Source organism: Erithacus rubecula, assembly GCF_903797595.1.
Source record: "Erithacus rubecula genome assembly, chromosome: 3".
Taxonomy (NCBI): Eukaryota; Metazoa; Chordata; class Aves; order Passeriformes; family Muscicapidae; genus Erithacus; species Erithacus rubecula.
This window is the reverse complement of record NC_136689.1, coordinates 450,896-471,537: the sequence shown is the minus strand read 5'-3', so window position 1 is coordinate 471,537 and position 20,642 is coordinate 450,896. Positions and strand designations below refer to the sequence as shown.

Sequence of the window (20,642 nt, the reverse complement as noted above, 5' to 3'; positions counted from 1 at the left end):
ATTGAACAGCACAATCCAGACTGCTTCTGACTCTCAGACCTCATCCTGGGGGGCTTGGAAAACCAATTAAAGGCACCTGAGAGCTGTTGGGCAGAAAGCAGTTAAAGGCACCTGAGAGCTGTCAGGGAGCACAGGGATGGCTGAGGGTTTACAAGAGCTGGTCCAGCTTGGGGAATGCCATGTGAGGAAAGACAGAAACCATGGGAGAAAGGCCAGGAAAAGCAAGAAGAGAGATCCAGGAAAGAGTGGTGTGGAGAACTGGAGACCCTGGGAGATGTGGGAGCAGGGTGTGAGAGACCCCACAAGTCCCTGACAGGAGGGGGCAGCTGGGTGGGGTCAGGCTGTGCTCCCAGGGAAAAGGGACAGGACAAGGGAGAGCAGCCTCAAGCTGTGCCAGGCTGGGCATTGGGAAAACCCTCCATGGAAGGGCTGCCCAGCCCTGGCACAGCTGCCCAGAGCAGCTGTGGCTGCCCCTGGTCCCTGGAAGTGCCCGAGGCCAGGCTGGATGGGGTTTGGAGCAGCCTGGGATATTGGAAGGTGTCCCTGGAATGGGATGAACTTTAAGGTCCCTTCCCACCCAAACCACACCAGAACTCAGTGATCCAATCTATTTATACAATTTGCATCTATTAAAGGAATCTGGAGCCACCCTGCAGGAGCACTCAGGAGTCTCCATCACCTTTTGCTGGGAGCTACAAAAAATGCAGTGTGAAAATGCAGAGCTGGTGTCAGAGCTGAGAATTTCACATGAGGCAGGAGACAGCAGATGGGACAATCTGTGGGCTGAGGAGCATGGAGAAGCAGTGAGACAACACTAGCTGCCATGGCAGACAAGACCAGTCCAACTTGGTGGGGTTTTGTTGGAAAAGGGGAGATTTCAGGAAGGATTTGGGAGAAAATGCAGAAATTCTTTTGTAGCTTCCTAACTCCAGCTCTGCATGGTGGTCCAGGTGTGGGATACAGGTGAGGGGGTCTCTGGAGGTGTCTGCTGTCCTCAGGCTGCTGAATGTTGTACATGGGATGGGTGGGAAGAGGAGAGGGCAGGAAAAAAGGACAAAAGGAGCTGTGGGGTTCCCTGACAGCTGGGGAACCCCATGCTGAGACACCTCTGCTGCCAGATCCCTGCTGGCCTCAGCACATTCCCAGGGATTCTCCAGTCTCCTTTGGAAAAAGCCTGGAGATCCCCCGTGGAGAGCCAGTGGCATTTTGCTCTGAAATGACCAAGTGAATCTTGAAGGTGAGTTGAAAATGAAACCTGACCTGGCTTGTTTTTCTCCCTGTTTTACGAATTATTGAATTATTAGTGACAAATTATTGAATTATTAGTGACAAATCAGTGAATGATTATGAATTAGTGAATGATTATGGATTAGTGAATGATTATGAATTAGTGAATGATTATGGATTAGTGAATGATTCTCCAAGCCACGAGCCATCAGCAGGAGCAGCACAGATAAAGCCAGTGCAGGATGCCTGGGTGACCCGGGGACACGGAGGGGGAATAGAGGGGGGCTGGGAAGAAATGCCAGGAGAGGCTGTGGAGCTGAGGGTTTCTGGGAGCAGGTTGGACAAACATCTGTCAGGGAAGGCTGGGGCTGAGCAGACTTTGCTGGAGGCAGGTGTTGCTTCATCTGAGCCACCTCTCCGGGCCCCTCCGGCCTCATGCTCAGTGATCCTGCTCTTCTTCCATCACTAATGTCAGCCCAGCTCTTCCCTCCCTCTGCCACAGCGTGTGGAGCAGCTTGATCTGCTCAGTCCTCATCCTTTTTTCCAGCATTTTCCACAGCTGCTCCTTTCACCAGACATACATTTGTTTACATGGATACGAGCAAGCAAAAAATAAGATTTAAAATGGGGGAAAATAAACATTGATTTCCTCAATTTTTCTTGTATTTTCTGGTTGTATCAGTCTCCCATGAAATCTTCCAGCACAAGGAGCACCCCGAGGTGAGAATAACTCCATCCTGAAGATTTGACCTCAGGCAAACAGAAGGTAAAGGAGGGAACTGATGGGAACTAAAGGCAGCTCAGGTGTCCTGGCCATTTTACCACGCCCTCAGGATCTAAATCCATATTTCTTTTCCTTTGTGTTTTGTCCTTGCAGCCCAACCCAAATCACTGCATAATCTGCAGCCTCACAGACCACAGTGTTTGGAAATACCTGCAGGATTTGGTCTCACTGGCAGCACTTTTCCCAACCCTGCTGAGCTAAAGGAGAAGGGAAAGCCCAAAAGGGACTGGTTTTCCCTGAGTTTTCCTGGAGAAAAGGGCTCTGGGAAGGCAGGAGGGCCGAAGGCAGCAGGAACATCCCTGCCTGTCCCAGATCCACTCTTTCCTTCTCCCAGGGAGGGACCTCTGGCCTCAGCAATTCTTTTGAAACCCTGGCTCTTGCATTTCTTTGGAGAAATGCAGCACCTGGCTCAGCTCATCCATTATTCCTCCCAGCTGCTCTTTGCTGCTGTGTCAGGGCAGCACTGAGGAGGTGAATTCGTCCCATTCTTTTCTTCCCTGGCCAACATCTGCCCCGTTCACCCTCGCTGGCCCCAGGGCTCTGCGGGTCCTTTGTGACTCCAGAGCAGTGCCATTGTGTCAGCAACAGCCAGGGTGTCCTGAGAGAGGAAAACCCTCCTTTTGCTGGGGTGGAATGGGATTTGTGCACTAAAATCCATCCTGGATATCAGCAGTAAGCAGCACTCACAAGAGGTTAATCCAAGTGTTTTCTCCCTAAAAATCATTTTCCACACACTCTCATAATGAAACCTGGTGGGTTCAGCTCCCCTTCCCTGCCAGGCTCCTGGGAATCACCTCAAACACTGCAAGATTTATTGGTTTTATTTGCTCTGCTGTGTTGGTTTTTTTTCTTCTACTTTTGGGTATGAATTGTTTTTCACCCACTGCTCTGCCACAGGGGCTTCACTGGATACCTATGGATCCCATATGGCCCCTGTGGGAAACAGCTCCACGGCAAATACTGGAAATAGGCACGGAGCAGATGGGAGGGAAGGGGCAGCAGTTCCAACAGCAGAATCCTCGCTGCCTTCGCACGGTAACAAGTCCTGGGGTGTGGGAAGGAATACAGCAGGAATAAAGCAGGAATATATTAGGAAGGACAAGAGGTGCTCTGAGAGACGCAGCCTCACTTTGCATGCGGCTCTGGTCCCCTTCCCGCTACGGAGAGAAGAAAAAAGAGGATTTTTCGTTTAATTTCCAAGGCGTCGCGGGCTCTGCGGCTCCCGAGGGCAGTGCCACAGGGAGGGGACGCGACAGCGCAGACAAAAGGAGCTGAGGCGGCTCCGCTCCGTGCGGACGGGCCAGGTAGGAACAGCACCGGGCAGGGAGCGCCTCCTGCACCGCCAGCTCCTTCAAAAGGTGCCACAACAAAAGCAAAGCCATTGGGAGTTTTAAAGATGCTGTCAGCTGCGGGTTTTTCAGCACTGGAGGCATCCAAGGGAAAGGGGAGAGGCAGCTCCTTTCAGCGGGGTCACAGGAAGGGAGGGACCGGCACAAGAGGGGTCTGGGACACACAGGGGACACCGGGAATAAGGGCAGGATGGGAATTGAAAGGTGTAAAATATACACAAATATCGGGAATGAGGGCAGGATGGGAATTGAAAGGTAACACAAAAATATAGGGAATAAGGGCAGGATGGGATTTTAAAGGTATAAAACATACACAAACATAGGGAATGAGGGCAGGATGGGAATTGAAAGGTAACACACACAAAAATATAGGGAATGAGGACAGGATGGGGATTGAAAGGTAAAACACAAATATAGGGAATAAGGGCAGGATGAGAATTGAAAGGCAACACACACACAAATATCGGGAATAAGGGCAGAACGGCCGCAGTCCCGCAGCCGAACCCTCACACAGCCCATCTTTCTTTCCCACAGGAATCACCTGCAAACACCTCTGGTGTTCGCACAGCTCTTTTCCCAGGAACCCGCAGCTCAGGGGCTGCTCCCGATGGGACAGCCCTGCTTTCCACAGGCTGGACCCTTCTCCCGTGGGATCCCCAACCCGCACATCCCTGTCTCGGCAGGGATGAGCCGCGTTCCGAGAGCTGAACCCCGGCACCGCCTCCGCCCCTCGCTCCCTGCTTTTATCGCATCGAGGGATGCCCCCTAATGCTCACAGTGCCGCATCCTGGGCTCCAGCAGCATCCCAGCGCGTCCCGGGCTCCAGAACCATCTCTGCAACCCCCCCGGCACATCCCGGGCTCCAGGACCATCTCTGCAATCCCCCTGGCACATCCCGGGCTCCAGGACCATCTCTGCAACCCCCCTGGCACATCCCGGGCTCCAGAACCATCTCTGCCATCCCCCCGGCACATCCCGGGCTCCAGGACCATCTCTGCAACCCCCCCCAACATATCCCGGGCTCCAGAACCATCTCTGCAACCCCCCCGGCACATCCCGGGCTCCAGAACCATCTCTGCAACCCCCCCGGCACATCCCGGGCTCCAGAACCATCTCTGCCATCCCCCTGGCACATCCCGGGCTCCAGGACCATCTCTGCAACCCCCCCAAAACATCCCGGGCTCCAGAACCATCTCTGCAACCCCCCCAACATATCCCGGGCTCCAGAACCATCTCTGCCATCCCCCCGGCACATCCCGGGCTCCAGGATCTGCTCTGCAACCCCCCTGGCACATCCCGGGCACCAAAATCTGCTCTCCAGTCCCCCTGGCACATCCCCAGCCCCAGAATCTGCTCTCCAATTTCTCTAGCACATCCCTGGCTCCAGAATAATCTCTGCGATCCCCCTGGCACATCCCCAACTCCAGAATCCTCTCTCCTGTCCCCTTGGCCATCCCCAACTTCAGAATCTACTCTCCACGTACCTTGGCACATCCCTGGCTCCAGAATAATCTTTCCAGTCTCCTTGGCACATCCCTGGCTCCAGAATAATCTTTCTGGTCCCCCTGGCACATCCCAAACTCCAGAATCATTTTTCCAGCTCTGGCACATCTCCTCTCAGCAGGGCAGTCCATGACAAAACTCAAACGTTTACAAAAGCTCTGCTGGAGCAAATGGAAAAGTGAATTAAGTGCCAAAAAATTCAAATTTGGGCTTGGAGGCAGAAAATGACACCAAAGAATGTGGATTTTGGTGGTTTTGTAAATTTGGTGTTACTGTAGGTCGTTGTTAGGTGCCCATGGATGTTCAGCACTTCCCAAACGTGCTGATAATGAAACAGGAAACAAGGAGAGAGCAGCAGAGCCCTCACAAATATCCCAAACTGCCCCAGATGTATTCAGGTGCTTCCCAGATGTGCTAAACCTGTCACAGGAGCGCTTTGACAAGGGGCTGGTGCCACCAGGGCTGGGCAGTGCCCGATGCCACCAAAGCAGCTGGGGGCCAGCACTGGGATCCAGTCCCACTTTGTGCCTTCAGGAACAACGGGATGAGCATGAGCAAGATGATGGGATGAGGATCCAGACCTGTGAACTAACGATGGGATGTGGATCCAGACCCGTGAACTAACAATGGGATGTGGATCCAGCCCTGTTAATGATGATGGGATGAGGATCCAGTCTCATGAACAATGGGATGTGGATCCAGCCCTGTTAATGATGATGGGACATGGATCCAATCCCAGGAATTAATGTTGGGATGAGGATCCAACCCTGGTAATGATGATGGGATGTGGATCCAGTACCAGGAATTAACGATGGGATGTGGATCCAGCCTCATTAATGATGACGGGATGGGACATGGATCCAGTCCCAGGAATTAATGTTGGGATGAGGATCCAACCCTGGTAATGATGATGGGATGTGGATCCAGTACCAGGAATTAACGATGGGATGTGGATCCAGCTTCATTAATGATGATGGGATGAGAATCCATTCCCAGGAATTAACGATGGGATGTGGATCCAGCCCTGTTAATGATGATGGGATGAGGATCCAGACCCATAACTAACGATGGGATGTGGATACAGTGCCAGGAATTAATGTTGGGATGAGGATCCAGCCTCATTAATGATGATGGGATGTGGATCCATTCCCATGAATTAACAATGGGATGAGGATCCAGCCCCATTAATGATGACGGGATGAGGATCCAACCCTGCTGATGAGGATGGGATGAGGATCCAGTCTCAGGAATTAATGATGGCATGTGCATCCAGTCTCATTTAGCACTTTAAATAACCACACGGCTGAGGATCCAGCCGATTTCACTGACGGTGGGACACGAGCCCGGCCCCATTAACTGGCGATCCAAGCCCAGTGAGCGATCTAGCCGCGTTAATTAGCGATCCATCCCCGTTAATTTGCGATCCACCCCCGTTAATTAGCGATCCATTCCCGTTAATTGCCGCCCGTTCCCGTTAATTGCCGCCCCGCTGCCCGGCGCGCTCGCCGCTCCTTCACGGGCGGCAATGGCGGCCCCGCCCCGCCCCGCCAGCAGGCGGCGCCACCCGCCCGGCGCATGCGCGGCCCCGGCGCTTCCCGCGCTGCGCGGCCCCTCAGCGCCGCCCGCCATGTTCGCGGAGCTCAACGAGCTGCTCGGGGCCTCCCCGGAGCGGCCGGACGCGGTGAGACGGCGCCGAGAGGGCGCTGAGAGGGCGGGAGGGACGGGCCGCGGCCGCCGGCAGCGGCGGGCACGCTGGGAGGGGCACGGCCTCCGGAGGAGGAGGCGGTCGGTGGCAGAGCTGAGCCGCCCCCGCCATCTCCCGGCTCCCCGCCGCTCCTCACGGCTCTGGCTCCGGCAGTCACCGCTGAGAAGCGGCCGAGTTCTGTTCCCGCCGTGTGTCCGTGCTGGTGTGCGGGGAATAAACACGGAACTGGACTTTAAACCCGCTGGTGGGCACTGCTGCGGCCCGGGGAGCTGCTCGAGGGATACTTGTCATTTAGGACACTGAATTAATTAATGTAGCTTTTCCAGGGAGGTTTTGTGTTAGTGAAGTTACGCTGGAACTAAACACCCTCGCTCTCTGTGAGAGCTGTGCAGGTAAAATGCCTGTCGTGGAATCCCAGAGTGGTTGGGGCTGGAAGGAGCCTAAAGTTCATCTGATCCTGTCTCCTGCCATGGCAGGGACACTGTCCAGCTGCTCCAGCCCCGTCCAGCCTGCCCTGGGCACTGCCAGGATCCAGGGGCAGCCACAGCTGTGCCAGCCCTGCCCACCCTACAGGGAACAATTCCTTCCCAATATCCACCCATCCTGCCCTCTGGCAGTGGAGCCATTCCCTGTGTCCTGTCCCTCCATCCCTTGTCCCTCTCCAGCTCTCCTGGATCCCTTTAGGAGCTCTGAGCTCTCCTGGAGCTTCTCCTCTCCAGATGAACATTCCCAGCTCTCCCAGCCTGGCTCCAGCCCTGCAGCAGCTTGTCTGTTTTCTGTCCATCCATCTCCCCATCATCCCCCAGCCTTTGCTGATTCTGGGCATTGTCCTGACCCAGGTCCTGACCTTGCACTTGCCCTTGTTGAACCTCATGAGGTTCCCATGGACCCACTCCTCAATTTCTGCAGGTCCCTCTGGATGCCCCATCCCTTCCCTCTGGCGTGTGACCACACCACCAGCTCGGTGTCATCAGTAATTATTAACAAATTATATGTGAGCTGCATGTTACTCCATGTTTTCCCTGACAGTTACGAGCTTAGATAATAGGATTAAGTTTGGGGTGATAATTTATTTTATAAGTCTGAGTTTCCCCCTTTGTCTCCACTTTGCCTCCCTTGCCCTAGCAAGCTTGTGATGGGAATAGGGGAAGTTTCTCCTGGATCTGGAAGGTAATTCTGAGGTCATTCCTGGCTGGAGTGGAGCAGTGCTGGTCTGATGGGAAACAGTGAGGAGAATTTGGGATGTGCCCTTGAGGCTCAGAGCAGATCTGGTGGAGGTGTTGGCTGGGGCTCAGTGGTAGTAATGGATAATCTGAGTGTGCAAAGTCCCAAACCCTTGTAGCTCCTGTGGGTTTTGTTGGGTTTTTAATGCGGGTGAAACACGAATGAGAGATGCTAGGTGGAGTTTGTCAGCCTGTGCTCTAAGGTGTGTTTGTGCTGCAGCTGTGGGATGAGCAGGAATGCTGTAATCCACAAATTCTGAGGCAAGGAGCTCACCTTGGTGTGAACAGGGAATTCCACTGAGCAAAACCAAAAGGTTTGGGCTTGGCAGCCAGAGCAGGAGCCAGCCTGGCCTCCTCCTCCATGTGAGGAATTCCCCTGGACTGAGCTGGCTCATCCCATGCCACCCTGTGCAGTGTCCCCTTTGTCTGGCTGTCACACCCGTGTGGCTGGCTGCAATGCTTCTGGTATTAAATCTGCTTTACTCTGGTAGTAAGGGATGAGCATGTGCACACAGTGTGCACTCCCCCTGAGTGTCACCCATCCTGTGCAGAGCCAGCCCCTGGAGTGTGCTGGGATCCCCAGCCTGCTGTGACAGCAGCAAGCAGCCCTTTGGAGGTGCTGCCATCCTTCCAGGTGTTGCCATCCCTGTTTCCACAGAGCACTGCTGGGTGCTGCCAGTGTGCCTGTGCCTGTATCTGCTGTGTCACTGTGGGTTGTGACACCCACTGCTGCCCTGCAGAGGGATTTTGGCAGTTTCTGACAAGCAGCTGCAGCCTCATAGCCTGCAGGTGTTGGAGTGTGAGGGCAGAGCAGGTTCATGGAGAGGATCCTGCAGAAGGCTTTACCTTGGAATGGCAGGATGCTGTGTGCTCAGAGTGACAAATCCACCCGTGCCAGCACAGCCTGGGGGAGCCAGGCAGCAGGGAGGGCACTGGGGAGCCTCAGCCTGCTCCTCTGGGGCTCTGCTGGGGAGCTGCAGAAGATAAACCCCTGAACTCTCCAGGCTCACCCACGGAGGGCAGGTCCTGGGGCAGTGTCCCTGTCACTGGTGGGCACTGAGGCATGACCCTTCTTTGGGGGGAAGAGCTCTCACTGTGGCTGAGGCCCTGCCCTGGCCTCTGCTTTGCATTCCCTGCAGTCATGTTCAATATTTGCTGTTCCATTCTCTCCCCTTTAGGCTTCAGGCACCAGGGAGTTTGTTCTGATGGATGCCTTGGGAATTGCCTGTGTGGAGATGGCTCCTTGCTGTGAAAGGCTCTTTCTGTTCTTGGGAGTAGAAAAACTGCCTCTTTGATAAGTTATTTGTGTTTCCAAGCAGCTCATCTATGATTTGTAGTGATTAAAGAAACATCCTGACTAAGATTTTAATGGAAACAAACACCTTGATGAGGCTGGGGCTGATCAGGAGTGTGCACTAATGAACAGAATTAATTTCCTGCCTGATCAAAACAAGAGAGCTCTGAGAGCTCTGCTGCACTACAAATTTTGGTGATAAGGTTTTTCTACCCCATAGATGGAGTGTTGGAAGTAAAGCTGGAAGGGAGGATGGGGGGGCACAGGAGGGTGGGCTCAGAGGGCTTTTCCAGTCTGAGCAATGCTGTGCTTCTGATGCTCTGCTTGTCCACTTCTTGCACTGGGTACTACCTGCAGAATTCCTGCAGCTTGAGCAACATCTTGTCTACCAAGAGCAGTTTGTGCCCTCACCTTACTCTTGCTTTGCTGCTTGTTTTCCAGGGTAAGTTCACTCTGCTGCGGGACACCCGGACTGATGGCAGCTTCCTGGTGCACCACTTCCTCTCCTTCTACCTCAGAGGTGGGTCAGCAGCAGCACTGGCTGGGGCAGGGGCTCCTCAGAGGTTCTCTCAGGGTTGCTCCATGAGCAGAGGGCAGTTCTGCAGAGTGTGAGGTGTCCTCAGATAAACACAAAGCTTTGGGGTGAGCATTTATGGATCCCTGACTTGTTCTTGGGACTCCTGTGTATCCTTGGGTACATCCCATAATTCTGTGCCTTGTTTCACCATGGGTTGTGGTGATGGCTGTAAGTCATACAGGCTCTGACAGAGAGGTGTTCACTGCAATTTCCTCACTGCATCCATTTTTATCATGTAACTTACACATATCAGGATCAGTTAACAGCAGATAAGCTCAGAGTGAGTCAAGAAACAAGCAGAGCTTGGCAAGGTGTCTGATTCCTTTTCTGGGAGCAGTTTCCCCTGTGAGTAACCTGCTGGACTCAGGGACTCCTCCAGCTTTCTGCTGGCACAGCCACCAGCCCAGCAACTCTGGTACTGGCAGGCCTGGAAGGGAGCTCAGAGTGCTAGGCAGGGCATGGGATGGAGACATTCTGCCCCCAGAACTGCCTCAGCTGGGCTCTACCCTGCTTTGGAGTGTTTTTGTACTTAATGGAGCAGAGGGAGAGGGAAGGACATGCCATGGAGAGTGGGTTGGTGACAGTGGGAGTGGGTCAGAGAGACCTGGCAGCCACTGCCAGGGCTGTGCTGGTGTCCTGCCCACAGCAGTGCCCTGGGGGCTGTGCAGAGCTGCCTGTGTGCCTGGGAAAAGCCTTCCATGCTGCTGCTGGGCAGCCCTGTGGGACAGTCATGTGTCTCAGGCTGTACCTGCCCCTCTCCAGCCCAGGACCTGTGTGCAGTTATTCCCTGTTTGCAGCACCCCCTGTCATCCCCTTGGTGCCCAAAACCTTTGGGAGATCTGAAGGTTCATCCCAGGCCATTGACTTGTTCTACTTGAAATCCATGTCCAGCAAACACTGATTATGTTCATACCCAAACTGGGTTCCAAAATCACTTTTTATTTAGGTGTCTGACACAATTCCCTGTTCTGTGTGTTTTTCCAGTCAAGGTCACTTGCCCTATGAGAGCCAAAATGGGAATTTTTGGCATGTCTGTGGTTTCAGTAGTTCAGTGTCATGGCCAGTCCTTGGCCCCTTTACTGTAACACCAGCAAACAGGGCCAGGAGGTTCCAGGTTGGCCTGGCATGAGGCAGAAGAGGGGCCTTACACTTCTTAAAGTCATCTTTTTCCTTTTTCCATCTCTTTTTAAACTAACATTTCCCTTAATGCAGATATCCTCCAGAAGGGTGAAAATTGAAAGCAAAGGAGGGTCTGTCTAGACCTGCATCACTTCAAGGTCTTTGCAGACAGATCTGTGGCCTGTCTGCTGTGATTTATGAGCTTTGATAATGTCAGCTGCAAAGTGCAACTGCTAATGTGTGCTTTTGTCCCTCCCCAGCTGGCTGCAAGGTTTGCTTTGTGGCCCTGCTCCAGTCCTTCAGCCACTACAGCATCGTGGCACAGAAGCTGGTGAGTCTCTTGCCATAGGTTCATTTTTACAGCCCCAGGTGGTTTCTGCTGGGTGGGAATGGGAGCAGGAATTGTGTGTGAGCAGCTGTTTCCAGTCTTGCTGGGGACAGTCAGGATTGGTGCTCCTGTCATGGGGATAAAGAGTGCTTTTGGGCAAAACCCTGCCAGGAGCTGGAGGGCTGCTTGCTTTGTGCTTAGAGATGTTTTCTGGGTATCAGCATTCCCCAGACAGGCCCAGACTGGTTCCTTAATCCCCTGCAGAGGAAAATGCTGTGGTGTCAGTGTTCCCAGGACCCCTGCACACCTGCAGGAGCTCCTGAGGTGGCTTTGTTCCCTGTCCCCTGTTGGGCTGAGTCACAAGGACACCTGTGTGCCTGGTTTGGCCTCTGGGCTGAGCCATCCCTTGGAGCTCTGTGAGAAGCCACAGGTAAATTCCTGGGGATTTCCTTCCCCTGGTGGGTCAGGCAAGGATTATGTGTACTGTGAAGTGAGGAAACAGAGACAAAGCAGGCAGGCTAGTTCTGCATGTCAGCAGATTGTGTCAGCTCCAAACTGCTTCCCTCAGCTCTCTGTACAGCACTCCAAGGTGAAATGCTCCAGGTGGGAAGTCCAGGTGACCTTCCAGGGCTGAAGGGATCAGCACTGCACTGCTCCTCCCTGCTCTGGGTCTGTGTGAATGCCAGCAGCAGTGCTGCTCAGAAAGGCTCCCAGGCACTGAGGAACCAGCTCTTGTATTCCCCACTGTACCGTGGTGCTGCTCTGCAGCTGTATTGTATTTACTGCTCCTTTTTCCCTTTTGGAGGGAGATCAGTGCCCGGGGTACGTGCAGTGGGCTGACAGACAGGGTGTTCCCACGGAGCTGTAACTCCCAGGTGGGATTCTCCTGCAGACAGGATCCCCCTGGCTGAGCAAACCACCCCAGGAGCACAGAGCTGTGCTGCCCTTTGTGGGGCAGGGAGGGCAGAGAGGGGCAGGAATGGGGCACAGCAGGCAGGGTGGGGAGGAAATGCTGCTGGGAAATGGGGAATCATGCTGCTGCTGAAGCCAGTGTGTTTCTAAGGCAGAGATTTCCCTGTACACTCAATGGGAGTGCTGCCATCTCCCTGGGAGGCTGAGCAGGGAGACAGCAGGAGCATTGGCTGCAGGCACCTGCGATGCAAATGGGGTGATTTACTGTCTGATACTCCAAGGAAAGGTGGCTGCCACAAAGGAGGTGATAAGCACAGCTCCAGGAAGCCTTGAGCTGCTTTCAGCTCTGAGTCACTCCTGCCTGCAACTTCTTAGGTGCTCCTGTGGCCCTTGCTGAGAATTCCTCCCAAGCTCTGAGGAGCTGGAGGTCACAACATCAGTTATTTATATCCGAGTTCCCATCACAGCTTCTCTTTGCTTTAATCCTTCTTTGCACAGATGAACACATCAGGCTCAGAAAAGGTGATTCTTGGCAGGGTAGTTTCTCTCTTTAATTTGCTTAAGAACTTGCTGCTGTAGATCTTTACTGGAGACCAGTAATGGTGTGGTCACTGGGCCAGGGTGCTGTTGAGGTCCCACCAGTCCTGGGGACAGTTTTGCAGTCCCCAGGTACAGGACAGAGCGTGTCCAGGGAAGGAAACAGAGCTGGGAAGGGGTTGGAGCCCAGGAGGGGCTGAGGGAGCTGTGAAAGGGGCTCAGCCTGGAGAAAAGGAGGCTCAGGGGGAACTTCTGCCTCTGCATAAATCCCTGACAGGAGGGGACAGCTGGGGGGGTCAGGCTCTGCTCCAGGGAACAGGGACAGGACAAGGCGAAGCGACATCAAGGGTTGCCAGGGGAGGTGCAGGTTGGAAATTGGGAAAATTCCTTCCCCAGAAGGGTTCAGCACTGGCACAGCTGGTGGAGTCCCCACTGGTGGAAGGATCTAATAACAATGGGTGTGGCACTTGAGGACACGGTCAGTGGTGGCCTGGCAGTGCTGGGGGAATGGCTGGACTGGGTGCACTCAGAGGACTTTTCCAGCCTCAGTGATTCTGTGCCTGTGATTGTCCATTAGGAAAGGCTGCACGTGGAGGAGCTCCAGAAGTGAGCAGTGCCCCAGTTCCTGTTGGGAGCAGGGTAGTCCCAGGCCCAGGAGGAGGCCAGGGTGGGTTGTACAGGGACACTGGTAGCAGTGATGTGTGGTGATAAAATGGATCTTTATACACAGCTGAAGTCCAGGGACTTGCTGCTTTCCCAGTGTGCCACGTCCTACAAGTCCCAAACCACTTCCTTATGTTTTAGCTAAATGCAGGGATGTATCTTCACTTGCAGGAAAAACTTTCCCTGGCTTTTTGTGCCTGTGTCCTCCTTCCCTGAGGACCCACATTTCATTTTAAGACACCCTCAATGTTATTGGCCCTGACCTTGCAGAGAACATGCAGGGCTATATCAGGACAAACAGCACCAGGGCACCCTGCCAGGTTGGTGTTCCCACCCTCACTTGTACAAAGTTTGTTTTGTTTTACAGGGAAACCAGATTTGTCCCCATTTGATGGCTGGCTCCTGTTCCCTGCTCTGAGCTCACAGCCTGGAGGACATGGCCTGGCCTGATCACTGCTGGCCACACTTTGTCCCACAGCTGTGTTTGCTGATGGAGCTCATTCCCCTGCTTTGCACACTCCATTCCTTCTTCTGACCCCCAAATATTTTGCTTTCCCTTATGGAATGGCAGCAGCTCTGCTCTGAGGGGCTGTCACTGCTGGCAGGCTGAGGGGCACCATGCTCAGGCAGCCCCAGAGGGACAGGAGCAGCTGAGCTGCTGCTGCAGGAGCATTCCTGGGCAGGGTGATGGCTCCCAGCTGCCAGAGATGATGTCCCTGTGCTCCAGGGCATGGAGCAGCATGTGGCTCAGAGGGAAAGCTCCCAAGCTGGCTGGTGCTGGGCAGTGGCTCTGCTGCAGGGACATCAGTCCTGTCTGTGCACTCAGCCAGGTGCCTCGGGCCATTCTGAGCACTTCTCTCACTTTCCCAAGCTGTCTGCTGCCTCCTGTGCTGTTTCAGAGTCACACTGGGTGGGCTGCTAGCAGGGGGCAGGCAGAGGTTTGCAGGTGAGTGCAGTGGGTGAGTTCAGGTCTCTCTGGGACCTGTTCTGTTGGAAGATGAGGCTGGACTTGCTGGGTCCATGCCATGGCCCTGAAGGGGCTGAATTCTTGGGCTGACACACAGGCACCCTGTCCCTGTCCCTGGCTGCTGTGACCCTCATCTGTCACCCAGGCAGGCCCTGGTGTCACAGCACTGAGCTCCCCTCTGAAGAGGGGACACTCTCCTTGCAGATCTGAGGCACAGAGAGTTTATGTGTGCAGGAACAAAGGGCTGAAGCAAAAGTAAAATCAGTTGCTGAATTCTTGATATAAATAGTGAATTGCATCACAGCATTTCAGCAGGTTCCCAGTCCTATGGATTGCAGAAATCCCTGAGGGAATGAGGTTTGTGAGGCTGCTGTGCAGCCCAGCCCTTCTTTATGGCATGGCAGGTATTCATTTGCTGGCTCTTCCCTGCTCCTCACCTGCCAGATGAAGGTGGTTCTGTCCTTGGCTGGGGAGTTTTCCACTGTGTGTGCATGGAATTGCCCAATAATGCTGCTATTTCTGAAGCTGTTACTGAGGGGTAATGCCCAAAAAAAACTATTGCTTTGTAGAGGGAGTTTGAAAAGGGAATGAGCATTCAGGCATACCTTCCTTCCCACCTGAGTAGAAGGACAATAGAGGAAGCATTCTTCTCAGGTAGCAGGATTCACAGGGTGGGGGGTCCAGGCAGCTTCCATTTAAAGCAGGGAACAGATGCCTGGTCAGTCAGGCCTCAGATTGTCCTTAATATCCATGTTACAAAGTGATAGTGCTGCAAAATTGTGCTTGGGAAGATAATAATGGAGTAGTTTGGGTTGGAAGACACCTGAGAAGGTCACCTAGTCCAATCCTCCAGGAAATAATTGTACTGCTCATGATCATGGAACCACTGAGGCTGGAAAAGCCCTCCAGGATCACTGTGTCCACCTGTCCCCCAGCACTGCCCAAGCCACCACTAACCCAAATTACCACAGCCCACAAGGCAGCCCTTTCCAATGTCTGGCCACCCTTTTTGAGAATAAACTGGGGAGTGAGAGGGTCCCCTCTGAGCCTCCTCTTGTCCAGGCTGAGACCCCCCAGCTCCTTCAGCCCCTGACAGGGCTTGGAGCAGTGTAGTCCAAAGAAAGTGTCTCTGCAGAGGGATGGAACTGGATGGTCTTTAAATGTCCCTCCAACCCAAACCTTCCTAGAACTGTGATCTCCAGCTGGAGTGCTGTCTCTGAGCTGGACATTGCCAGCACGTGGCTCAGCAGCAGGCAGAGCAGAGAGCCAGCTGAGCTGGAGTCACAGCCCCAGGCACTGTCCTGCTCCTTCCTCCTCCTTCAGGTGGGGCCGGGGCTGCTTCCCGTGGGAGCCCTGCTGCTGTCTGCAGGTGTTGTGCAAGTGTGGGACACCCAGCCCACGGTGCTCTGTGCATCAGGGATCAGCTCAGCTGCGTGGGCTGGGCCAGGAGCCCTCATTGCCACAGCCTGATCTGCAGATAGTGGAAACAAAAGCTTTCACCACCCAGGGAGGCAGCTGAAGGAATTGCTCACAGCAGTTGGAGAAACCTGGGTCATTGTTGTCTCCCTGCCTCTGCACACCAAGCTGGCTTCCCTGCAGGAATTCCAGGATGTTTGAGCCCCCAAATCACAGTCAGTTTTTGTTATCTCCTGCCAAAGTACAGAAGAGTGAACGTGCCACCAGTGACTGCAGCAGAAGGGCCCATTTTGTCCCTGAAGCACTGACTTTATCAGCACATTTAGATAAGATTTGATTCAAATAAGAATGAAAACTTGGCTGTTGACCCAGTGGTTCTGTGTGCACCGTTTTCCTAAGTGTTAATTCTTTAATGTTTTCCTCTCCTCAGGGGGTCAATCTGGCAGCTGCCAGGGAGCAGGGGCAGCTTGTCTTCCTGGAGGGCCTCAAGTCCTGCCTTGACCTCCTGTTTGGGGAGGAGGAGCAGCCAGGACAGCCCAATCCTCTGCAGTTCCTGAGGTGAGCCTGAGCATGGAGTGTTCCCCCTCACATCTGCTGCCACCAGGAGCTCCACCCAAGGTCCAGGACTGGCTCCTGCTGCCCTTGGTGCTCCCCTCCAAGGACTCAGCTGGACACCAAGTGAAGTGAAACACCAGCATTGTGCACATTGTGCACATCCCCCCTGGCCTGGCCTGTCCCTCACTGCTGCTCGTGGAGGGATCCTGTCCCCATTTCCAGAATTTTAGAGGAACTTCCACCCCCATCCTCATTGCCAAGCATGTCACAGGTCTAGAAAAACATTTGTTTCAGCACTCCATAGGTTTGTGTCAAGCAAAACCCCAGCCAATTGGTTTTTATTCCCTTCTTTCATTATTTTGAGTTTTATCCAAGAGAACAGTGCTGCTTTATCCATGCTGGCTTTTGGGTTTATTCTCACATCATTTTCTCCATGTCACTTGGGAAGCTCAGCAAAGGCCAGACATTTCCCCAAGTTGTCCAAGGCCACCTTGGACAGGGCTTGGAGCAACCTGGGGTAGTGGAAGGTGTCCCAGCCCATGGCAGAGGTGGCACTGGATAGGCTTTGAGTTTCCTTCCCACCCAAACCATTCCACAGTCCCTGAGCAGGGCAGGAGGTGTAAAGGAGCAGGGGCTGAGGGGGCAGTGGGGAGGTGGCTGTCACAGCAGTGGGGCAGGCTCTGGGACAGGCACAGGCTGTGGGGCAGCAGGGGAGGACAGGCACAGGCTGTGGGGCAGGCTCTGGGGCAGGCACAGGCTGTGGGGCAGGCACAGGCTGTGGGGCAGGCTGTGGGGCAGGCAGTGGGGCAGGCTCTGGGGCAGGCACAGGCTGTGGGGCAGGCTCTGGGGCAGGCACAGGCTGTGGGGCTGGCTGTGGGGCTGGCACAGGCTGTGGGGCAGGCAGTGGGGCAGGCACAGGCTGTGGGGCAGGCACAGGCTGTGGGGCAGGCAGTGGGGCAGGCACAGGCTGTGGGGCAGGCTCTGGGGCAGGCACAGGCTGTGGGGCAGGCACAGGCTGTGGGGCAGGCACAGGCTGTGGGGCCGGCTCTGGGGCAGGCACAGGCTGTGGGTCAGGCTCTGGGGCAGGCACAGGCTCTGGGGCAGGCTCTGGGGCTGGCACAGGCAGTGGGGCAGGCTCTGGAGCTGGCTCTGGGGCAGGCACAGGCTGTGGGTCAGGCTGTGGGGCCGGCTCTGGGGCAGGCACAGGCTGTGGGGCAGGCACAGGCAGTGGGGCAGGCAGTGGGGCAGGCACAGGCTGTGGGTCAGGCTCTGGGGCAGGCACAGGCTGTGGGGCCGGCTCTGGGGCAGGCACAGGCTGTGGGGCAGGCAGTGGCACAGGCTGTGGGGCAGGCTGTGGGTCAGGCTCTGGGTCAGGCTCTGGGGCAGGCACAGGCTGTGGGGCAGGCAGTGGCACAGGCTCTGGGGCAGGCACAGGCTGTGCAGTGCCCTGAGCGCTCCTCCTGTCGTGTCCTGCAGGGGGAGCAGCGCCGAGCTGCGGGCCCTGTTCGAGTTCGTGCGGGCGTCGCTGGCTCCCTGCGCCCAGCGAGACTGGAAAGGGCCCGTGCTGCTGCTGGATGACCTCAGCCTGCTGCTCAGCCTGGGGGCTGCTCCCGTGCCTGTGCTGGACTTCATCCACTACTGCCGTGTGTCCGTGTGCTGCCAGCTGCAGGTACTGCTCCAGCCCACAGCCTGCCCTTTCCATCTCACCGTATCAGCGAGGCTGTGGCTGTCCACGTTCTGACTCTTGGGAGTTGGGTGGGTCCCTGAGTACCTGTGCAGGCTCCTGTTCACCTGGATTGCTGTGAGATGCTGCCCAGAGGTGGGCACTTGTGTCTCTGCTGTATGAACAGGGGTTCTTTGGAGCAGAGATCCTGACTCACAGCCCTGTGTGGGAGGGCAGGGGTGGAAATGAGTCATCTGTGGGGCTGGTGAGTCTCACAGGGGACAGAATTAAGGGCCTCTTGGGGGCACCCCAGTTGCTGCTTCCACCACCCTCCAGCATGAACTTCTCTGGCTGGTCCCCAAGGTGGGGTGATGATCTACAGAGCTCTCCCAGCCATGTGGGGACTCCTGAGAGCACCACAGCCACAAGTGCTCACAGTCACATCCAAACTCTGCCATCACTGGCAGCATCCCCTCCCTGGGCACTTCCCTGCAGGATGAGGAGTGAGCCAGTGGTGTCACCCTGCACTTCACACAGCACAGGGTGTTGGGCTGTACGTGCTGACAGGGCATGAGCTGCTTGCAGAGAGTATTTACCTCCAAAGAGCTGAAAAGGATGATAAACCATGCTAGCACTTTGCTATTTCTGTCTGAGGTGTTCTGAAGCTTTAAAGTACATTTTAATTGATTGAGAATTTGTGTTATTTTAAGTCAGTGGTGACTTGCCTGGGCTGAGGCAGAGTCTCTTGAGATGGATGTTAATAGAGTCAGTGTGTTGGAGAGATGTTTGCTCCCTGTCAGAGCTGTGAGGGTGTGAGCATTGCTGCAGCCCTTTGGCCACCTCTTTATTTACCTGCTCTGGATTCAGTCAGTGCCATCTGCCCAGCCTGACAGACTGGTTCAGCCACTGTCTCCTTGCAGAGGCTGGAGGTATTTTTAGACTGCACATGAATTACATATACCTGTGTGTGTATGCAATGTACAGTGAGCTCTGCAGTGTTCATGTATCACACAATGGCCTGTGTTGGAAGGGACACCTCTGCTTTGGAGGCAGCTCTGCAGGGGGGTCTCACCTGAGTGGGCAGAATGGCCACACTGGGGATCAGCCAGGTACAGGGGGTTTCTGCCTGGGCATGTCCAGCCTCCCCATTAGCAGCTGCTGGTTATTTTCCCAGTGGAATTCAGACCACACTGGGGCTTAGATGGGCTCTTTGTGAAAGCTCTTGTTGCCACCCCATCCTTCCCCTGAGGGCCTGGGCCCAGCTGGGGCTCATCCCTCCTGCTGCTCCCGTTGCAGGGGAACGTGGTGGTGCTGGTTCACAGCAGCGAGGATTCGGAAGATGAGGAGAATGAGCTGCTTGTGAACTCCCTGTGCCATCACAGCGACCTCATCCTGTGGGCAGAGGGGCTGGCCACTGGCTTCTGCAAGGATGTTCATGGGCAGGTGAGCACAGCACAGGTGGCAGTGTCCCTGTCACTGCAGCACTGCAGGCCCCTGGGCTGTGGGACACAGCCCAGGCTGCAGGGTGCTTAAGGAGTAATCCCTCAGCACCAGGATGTGCTGGGGCACCCAGCTGTCACTCTGCTTCTGCAGGGCTGTTCAGGGTCAGCCTGCCAGCTGGGACTCCACACCTCACCCAGCAGCTGCACTGCAGGCTTCTCCCACCCCGGGGAGATGGAGCACTTCCCAAACTCGGGATCTGAGCCTGGCCTGTGGTGATCTCTGTAGGCCTGGGAGGGTGCTGACACTTGTGTGATCCCTCATCAGGGGCTGCCACCAAAGGCACAGGGACAGCTGCTGCTGCTGGATTATTTATCAGTGACCCCCTTCCCTGCAGGCCAGCCAGGGGCATGGGGGGGACAAGGATGCTCTGATCCAATGTTCCTATTCCTTTCCTTTGCAGATTAAGATAATCAAGAGATTGTCCTTGCGGCAGGCGGCGGAGCAGGATCAGGTCCAGATCTACCAGTACAAGATCCAGGACAGGAATGTCACCTTTTTTGCACGGGGGCTGTCGGCTGCAGTCCTGTGACACTGTGACACTGCTGGGAATGGCAGTCCCTGCCTCTCAGGAGCAGGAGCAGCACAGCAACCTGCCCCAGCAGGGAAGCTGCCAAGGTGGGATCAGCCTGCCTGGAGCCTGCTGCATCCCTGTGTCCTCCCACCCCGTTCCCAACAGGCTGAGGCCAAGAACGGGAGCAAGAGCTGGCAGGACTGTGGCTGGGAGCATGTGAATGCAGGCAGGGGTGCCCCGCGGGCTGGGTGTGCCTCCCCTTTCCCGGTGTGCTGGGCCGCGCCCCCTCCCTGCGCTGGCACGGGAGAAGTGACACACAGCGGGTGGGGCAGGGAAGGACTGGCAGCCTGCTGCAATCCTCTCCTGCTCCTGGCTGCCAGAGAGGGCCATTCCTGCAGTTGGTAGTTCCACAGCTCTGTGTACAGCCCTCACGACCTGAGCACTGCCGTGCTTCATCCCAGGCTCCTCCTGGGTTATGGCTGGATGGACCCCTCTGTGAGCCTGTGCAGCCCCTGCTTCCTCATCCCACACCTGACTGGCCGTTCTGTGACCTGCCTGTGCTGAAGCAGTTTTTAAAAATAATAATCTGTAATCTTGGTGAGATAAGGGTACAGCGGTTAAGTAACCATGGATCTCTTGTGGGAACTGCTCCCCACCTGCTCCTTGGCAGGGAGCAGGAATCTCCCAAGCCTGGATGAGGAGAGGCCCTTCCCCATGGCCACAAGGGCAGTCCTGGGGGCAGAGCTCAGGCCTGCAGGTCTCCTGGAAGATGCTCCTACTGGGATATCCCATTTATCCTGGGAGAT

At 55.2% G+C, this 20,642-nt stretch overlaps 1 protein-coding gene across 2 annotated transcripts; it reads left to right on the top strand.

Annotated features, from left to right (window-relative positions):
* The first annotated feature begins 6,407 nt into the window (after positions 1-6,407).
* Positions 6,408-19,875, top strand: ELP6 (elongator acetyltransferase complex subunit 6). 2 transcript variants are annotated; one of them, XM_079302809.1, is made up of 7 exons: positions 6,408-6,544; positions 9,527-9,605; positions 11,042-11,112; positions 16,035-16,162; positions 17,636-17,828; positions 19,119-19,265; positions 19,726-19,875. In XM_079302809.1, the coding sequence occupies exons 1-7, from the start codon at positions 6,491-6,493 to the stop codon at positions 19,852-19,854; spliced, it is 801 nt and encodes a 266-aa protein (XP_079158935.1). In that variant the 5' UTR covers positions 6,408-6,490; the 3' UTR covers positions 19,855-19,875. The 2 variants fall into 2 exon arrangements, with proteins under 2 accessions (XP_079158935.1, XP_079158936.1); XM_079302810.1 differs by lacking the exons at positions 9,527-9,605; positions 11,042-11,112 and having other exon boundaries at positions 6,441-6,544.
* Positions 19,876-20,642: the final 767 nt, after the last annotated feature.